Genomic DNA, 7,204 nt, shown 5'->3' with positions numbered 1-7,204 from the left:
TATATCTACTATATATATATTTTTATTATTGTCAAGGTAATACTATATTTTGTAAGTTTTTTCAATAAGTTACTAAAGTTGCATATATATATATATATATATTCAGTCGATCGATGTTTCATAAACACGATCAAGTTATCCGTAAGTTGCAAGTGAAGTTAATCGGGACGATTCGTAATTACAATATATATTTGGGGCATATTTGCAATTTCCTTAAACTCCGTCTGTCGGTCTCATTTTCTTTGCTATTAAGCCCCTCAATTTATCTAATTTCCGTAATCTCAATTCTGTTTCATAGTCCCACCGGACTTAAACTACACCGTTCTTCCATTCCCTCTCTTCCCTTCCTTTCTGCAGATAATCCATCAGTCAGATCCCGCAGCTCATTGCACTCAGGCGCCATTCCCGAGCTCGAATCCCCCTCGAATGCGATCCGGATTGTGATTTAGTGAGCTGATTCGGGATCCGGGAGGTATGAGAGTTCAATCGCCGCCTTCCGCCGCGAAGGGTGGCTACCAGGACGCGGAGTCGCTGTTCCGGTCGAGGCCCATATCGGAGATCCGCAATGTGGAGGCGACGACTCGGAAGCAGATCGAGGACAAGAAGGAAGAGCTCCGGCAGCTGGTGGGGAACAGGTACCGTGACCTAATCGACTCTGCTGACTCGATCGTCCTCATGAAGTCCTCCTGCGAGTCCATTTCCTCTAACATCTCCTCGATTCAGGCCTCCATTAGGTCCCTCTCCGAGACCCCCAAATCGCAAAACCCTAGCGCCCAGGTCAACCCCGCCCGCTTCACCATCTACGGCATTGCCTGCCGCGTTAAGTACTTGGTTGACACGCCCGAGAACATATGGGGTTGCCTGGACGAGTCTATGTTCTTAGAGGCCGCTGCAAGGTACTCACGTGCGAGGCACGTGCACCACAGGCTGCTGCTTGACTATGGCGGGTCCGGTGACCCCAAGATCTTGTCGAGGTTCCCTCTCTTGCAGCACCAGTGGCAGATTGTTGAGAGCTTTAAGGCTCAGATCTCGCAGCGGTCCCGTGATAGGCTGTTAGATAGTGGGGGTCTCAAGGTTGGGGCATATGCCGATGCATTGGCTGCCGTGGCGGTCATTGATGATCTACAGCCTAGGCAGGTTCTGGCTTTGTTTCTTGATAGTAGGAAGTCGTGGATCCTTCAGAAGTTGGGCGCTGGCTTCGTTAATCCAACTTGTACCGATGTGGTTTCAGTGTTCTGTCAAGTGCTGAGGGCTATTCAGGTTACCATGGGTCAGGTCGGCGAGTTATTCTTGCAGGTTTTGAACGATATGCCCTTGTTTTACAAGGTTATCCTGAGTTCACCTCCGGCGTCCCAGTTGTTTGGTGGGATTCCCAACCCTGATGAGGAGGTGAGGCTGTGGAAATCTTTTAGGGATAAGTTAGAAAACTCGATGATGCCGCTTGATAAAGCATATATTGCAAAGACCTGTTTGACTTGGCTTAAGGAGTGTAGACAAGAAATTGTGAACAGAATGAATGGTCAGTACCTAACCGGTGCCATTAGCAATGGTAAGGAGATAGCATTGGCTGAGAAATTGATACGGGAGACAATGGACAGCAAGGAGGTTCTAGAAGGGAGTTTGGAGTGGCTGAAGAGTGTTTTTGGCTCGGAGATTGAGTTGCCTTGGAGCAGAATCAGGGAGCTTGTTTTGGAGGATGATTTGGATCTTTGGGATGAGATCTTTGACGATGCTTTTGTTCAGAGGATGAAAACAATAATTCAATCTGGATTCGGGACTTTAGCAAGAGATTTGCATGTTGTGGAGTCCATCCGTGCCATTGATAGTTCATCTGGGGAGCAGATAGATTTTAGGGCATACTTGAGCAGGCCTTCCACTGGCGGTGGTGTTTGGTTCATAGAATCTAATGACAAGAAAGCTGCCATTTTTCCTACTTCTAAGCCAACAGCAGAAGAGAGCAACTTCCAGAGCTGTCTTACTGCCTATTTCGGTCCTGAAGTTAATCGGATAAGAGATGCAGTGGAGAATTGTTGCAGAAGTGTACTTGAGGACTTACTGAGCTTCTTAGAGTCTCCTAAGGCCGCAGCGAGGCTAAAGAAATTGGCTCAATATATACAGGAGAAGTGCTATGATTGCTTATCAGGCATCCTCTCTGAACTCAAGAGTGAACTTGATGACCTGTCCACATCAATGAGAAAAGTAAACGGGGAAGATCAGTCAATGCCTGCTGCCATAATTGTCGAAAGATCTTTGTTCATTGGTAGACTCTTGTTTGCCCTCCAGCACCACTCTAGACACATCCCTATCGTATTAGGATCTCCCAGATTTTGGGTAAATGACTCGGTTGCTTCTGTTTTTGACAAGTTACCATCCCTTTTGAGGTTGTCTGGAGCAGTCGCTGATTCTCCCATCAGTGATAGTCCAATCAAGCAAACACCCTTGGGCTCTAAAAGACATACTTCTTTGGCGACTGCTGCATTGCTTGGAGCTGAAGACATTGCAAGCCCCAAACTCAAAGATTTTACTAGCACAACAAGAGATCTTTGTGTCAGAGCTCACAGCTTGTGGATATCGTGGTTATCTGACGAACTATCAGCAATCCTGTCTCGGGATCTTAATCAGGATGATGGATTATCAGCTACAACTGCATTGAGGGTCAGTGTTGCTTTGCTAATCTTTTTCCTGCTAAAGGATTTACATTACATTAGAGGCCATCGGATTTATAACAGCTTTTGCAAACTTTCTTTTATTTTTTTGGGCTCTCTCCTGTCATGAATCATATCAAAATGAGGAAAAGACAAGCATCATTCCCTGCAAACCAGATAGAAAGCTGCTTGATTTGTGTTCTAGGCTCACATTATGGCTGGGAAAAAAAAAAGAGCATAGATCACCATTCTGTTGAACTTTAAATCTCTGCAGGTATTAAGGGCAAAATTTAGTGTTCACTAATATATATCTAGTCGAGTTGGAAGACTTGCAGTCTTATTAATCAGGAAAAGATTCAATCTAATCCACGAATAAACCAATCCAAGAAAGTGTGGGCGCATATATGAAAGGACTCTCAAAAATAATAAGGGGAAAATCAATGGGATGCCATTGTATAAATGATGTCCAAATACATACAAGTTTGAAGGACAAATAAACCTTCCCTATTGAGAAATTTACTTGTTTATATACCAAATTTTAGAGTGACTTGTAGCATTCATGTTTGAGTGATATTTTATAATTACAATTCATGTCAAATTTCCTGTGCCATATTCTGAGGTTTTCAAGCTTTCACATATTGAACAGGGTTGGGAAGACACAGTTATCAAACAAGAGCAGTCTGAGGATGGTGAACCAGAGTTAAAAATATCTCTGCCATCAATGCCATCTCTTTATGTCATCTCATTTCTCTTTCGGGCATGTGAAGAAATTCATCGGATAGGAGGTCATGTTCTGGACAAGTTAATTTTGCAAAAATTCGCGCTGCAGTTGTTGGAAAGGGTGGGTAGTCTGCACTAAATTTTGTTTTTGTTTGATCTTAAACTTATAGTAAGCTCTCTGGCGCCTGTGCAGAATCTTGATCTACTCTTTTTCATTGTGCTTTTTAATGTTCTCTTCTCTAAATGTTAAATTTATCTGGCTATTATGACATGTTCTATAAATTTTGGCGTAGATGTAGGTGTTGATGATTATATTTGTGATTTTGCGTCTATATTGTATTAATAGTCATGCCAGCCAGTGAAGTAAAAGCATTTTCATTCTCATGGCAAAATTTGTTGCCTGCTGGTTCTTTTTGCATGAGTGTTTGCTTTTGAGTCTGCTTGTATTATTCTGATTGAGTTGAGTTCTGATTTACTTTCTCCAACTTTTGTGCATTGATCTGTTGATACTTATGTAGGTACTGGACATGTATGGGAATTACCTTTCTACAAGAGAAGCTACTGGATCTGAAGTGTCAGATAAAGGAGCCCTACAAATAATGCTAGATGTGAGATTTGTTTATGACATTCTCTCTGGGGGAAATTCCAATGTGAATGAGGATTTGCCTAAAAGTTCGAAGCCAAAATTCTCTTTTAGGCAGAAGCTGGATCAGAAGCGGAGTGCAACTGGTATTGGAACCCGTGTTGATGGTCTATTAAACCGCCTTTCACAAAGATTGGATCCCATAGACTGGCAGACGTGAGTATTCTGGATTCATGATAGAGTTCATGATTTCATACTATTTATGGATGTTTTTAATTATACAACTGGTCAATCAATCTGTTTAGAGGCTACAATTGTTTACTCGTACTTGTTTTATCTTGCATGTGAAACTTGGCAAACTTGTCTCTTGAGAATAGAGCTGAAACCATAGACTAGAAGTTGAAGCATGATATCTATTTCGCATGCGTTTACATTTAAAGAATTGATAAGATGTTTGAAAATATATCGATGTAATATTGCCTTGTGTATTTTAGGTATGAACCCCACCTCTGGGAGAATGAGAGGCAATCATATTTACGACATGCTGTCCTCTTCGGTTTCTTCGTGCAACTTAACCGCATGTATAAGGATACAGTCCAGAAACTACCCACCAATTCGGAGTCAAATATCATGAGATGCTCTACCGTTCCACGCTTCAAATATCTTCCCATCAGGTTAGGATATGATGTTAATGATTTTGCTTACAAGGGCAAACATGTTGCGTTTAGATTAAATTGTTGAGTGGAATTCCTCATCTCATTGTTCCAATTTGCTTTTTAGTGCACCTGCATTATCTTCGAGGGGTGCAGCAAAAACATCCATTCCAGTCTCTGTGGATGACCTTACGTCAAGGACTCGACTGAAAGCTTATGCAAATGGAGAACTTTCTGGGAACCTCAATTTGAGCGATAGCACAAGCTCTGGGATGGCGGCACCACTCTTAAAGTCCTTTATGCAGGTGAGTGGACGAGCTCATACATTATTTTCCTGTTTCTAGAAGATGTCCCTTAATATTATGGGAGCATTAAGCAGTATTGAGGAAAATGTTAATTCTGTCCATCAATGACTAGTATTTTGTCTGGCTAGGTTTGCATGAATGAGTAGTTTCATTGAAATATGTTCCTAATTCTAATCTGCTTTGTCCTTCGAAATGCTATATGGAGCGAGAACATTTCCCGTTAAAATTAACTCTTGCCTGATACTTCTGTGGTGGAACAGGTTGGGAGCAGATTTGGAGAGAGCACCTTGAAACTGGGTTCCATTCTAACAGACGGTCAGGTGGGGATATTCAAGGACAGATCAGCCGCTGCCTTATCGACCTTCAGTGATGTTTTGCCTGTGCAGGCTGCTGGTCTTCTTTCCTCCTTCACAGCCACCCGAACAGATTCTTAAATGTGAATATTCTTTTGTTAGTGTGTCCCCTGTCACTAGAATTGCGTCTTTCATCAATTGCCATGCAGGAGGTAATTCAATGGACAGTTGCGGGCAATAGCTTATCAATACAAAGATGAATTGATGATTGGGTCACATGAGTTTTTTGTTTGTAAAAAGATTTTCAGAAGTGAAAGAGATGCTTAGCCGAGATGTTCGAGAACCTCAAGGCCGGAATCTTTACTCTTTGGTCTTTTTACCCCTTTCCAATACATATGATTTTGAGAATGTAAAGACTTTGAAGGAAGCAATATTGAGCTGTTTTCTCATAATTTCGTCTCTCGTTGTAGCAAAATATTGTTTCGTTGCGATAAATATATATGATATGGTTCATGAATATATGAACACCACAATAGACCCAACAGCAATTGATATACTCGAGTAGTATAGTTTATAAGATGCAGCAGTCTGATGATTGTCCATATGTTACAGGTGGAATTTTCTTTGTTGCATATGTGCTGGGAACCCAGTCACATTCATCGAGTTCGAGATAAAGATTTCCTTGCATCTTTATTCTTTTTCACTGCATCAGAATTTCATTTTGACGGGTCGTTGCTTGTGACGGGTCTTTTTCACTCGGTCACGCATTAGCAAACAATGAACTTCATCTTAAGCCATCTTTCGAGCTACTACCAGTCCAACAGCCAGAGCAACTCCAAATAGTGCATGCAATTTCACGCAGTAGTACTTTGCCATGAATATCAACCGTTTGTCCTGCTCAAACCAATGAAAGTCAAGACAGTGAATCCATGAGATCTCCTCGATGAATGTCCGACCTAGTGCAATCAGTCGTTTTGTGACGTCTATCGCCATAAAAGTTTCATTGATTTCTCGACTCACCTCGTGGTTTTCTTCAACATAAGTGATGACCCGGTTTCCCATTGGTAAGGTCAGGGCGCAGAGGAACTGCAACAATTTTAAAATCCAATGTATATGATCGATGGCAGAAAAAGCAGATCACTGCCCAAGGCAGAAGCATAGAAAGAGACTAATGTATTACGCATTCGAAGAAAGGCAAGAGCTGCGGGATCAAACCGGAAATGCTTACAACGCAAGATAGAAGAAGACTTACCTGAAAGATACATGCGACCATGTAAAAAGAAAAGAACGAGCATCGCTATCTTTCTGTTTTCGACTTGTTTGCTTTACTACTATTTCATTTCGGTCCACTGCAGATATCGACTTTAGCAGGGCATAATCACCAGAGGAGACATTTTTCCAACAGCAGCATCATCATCGACCTGGGATCGCAGCATAAATGTAGTTAAACTCGGAGACAATTAAAACAGGATTCGAGAATTGTAACTCTGGAGCTGTGACTTACCTGATGAAAGTGGCTGCAGAAGAGGATCAGCGAAGACGTGAAGCCAACAAAAAGCGAAGAACAAAGAATTGTGCCGTCCAATGGAAGATAGCTCGGGCCACTGTCAAAACAGCCAACGCAAATCAAGCTAGGAGCAAGAAAGAAACCCGAGAATCATGATTTGTGACACTATTTTACCTAGTGCTTCCCTGTGAGAAGTAAGCAAAAGGGCCAGATGCAAGCACGAGGGCTCTCCCAAGCCATGGTAGCTTAATCGAAACGGTGGGCCCTGATGAAGGAAAAAGAATACACATTTTACGTTATGATGTTCCGAACGGCCATGTTCTAGAGAAAAGAGACCATGCTGGTGTCTATCTGTTTCTGAAGAGCTCGGATAACTTGACCAGTTTTCCATTCTTTCTTTTCGATGCATTCTTTTTAATTTCTTTGTAACTTCTCCTGGATCTTTCTCGCCTGGTATATATAACCGCACGCTATTGCAGCAGCCAGTAACAAAACCGA

The 7,204-nt window shown here is 42.1% G+C and overlaps 1 protein-coding gene and 1 long non-coding RNA gene across 2 annotated transcripts; one reads left to right on the top strand and one right to left on the bottom strand.

The window, feature by feature from the left end:
• The first annotated feature begins 282 nt into the window (after positions 1–282).
• LOC116203895 (conserved oligomeric Golgi complex subunit 1) lies at positions 283–5,613 on the top strand. The gene is made up of 6 exons (XM_031535858.1): positions 283–2,655; positions 3,292–3,486; positions 3,884–4,164; positions 4,443–4,622; positions 4,729–4,906; positions 5,167–5,613. Exons 1-6 carry the CDS (start codon positions 475–477, stop codon positions 5,338–5,340), a joined length of 3,189 nt encoding a protein of 1,062 aa, XP_031391718.1. The 5' UTR covers positions 283–474; the 3' UTR covers positions 5,341–5,613.
• Positions 5,614–5,783: 170 nt separating this feature from the next.
• On the bottom strand, positions 5,784–6,528 carry LOC116203896. Its single transcript, XR_004156321.1, has 3 exons — positions 6,452–6,528; positions 6,220–6,285; positions 5,784–6,093 (listed from the first exon to the last, which is right to left on the bottom strand). It is a non-coding gene; the product is annotated as an uncharacterized LOC116203896 (long non-coding RNA).
• Positions 6,529–7,204: the final 676 nt, after the last annotated feature.

Source organism: Punica granatum, chromosome 4 (genome assembly GCF_007655135.1).
Source record: "Punica granatum isolate Tunisia-2019 chromosome 4, ASM765513v2, whole genome shotgun sequence".
Lineage (NCBI taxonomy): Eukaryota > Viridiplantae > Streptophyta > Magnoliopsida > Myrtales > Lythraceae > Punica > Punica granatum.
The sequence above is the reverse complement of the archived record's forward strand: the minus strand, read 5'-3'. Positions and strand labels throughout refer to the sequence as shown.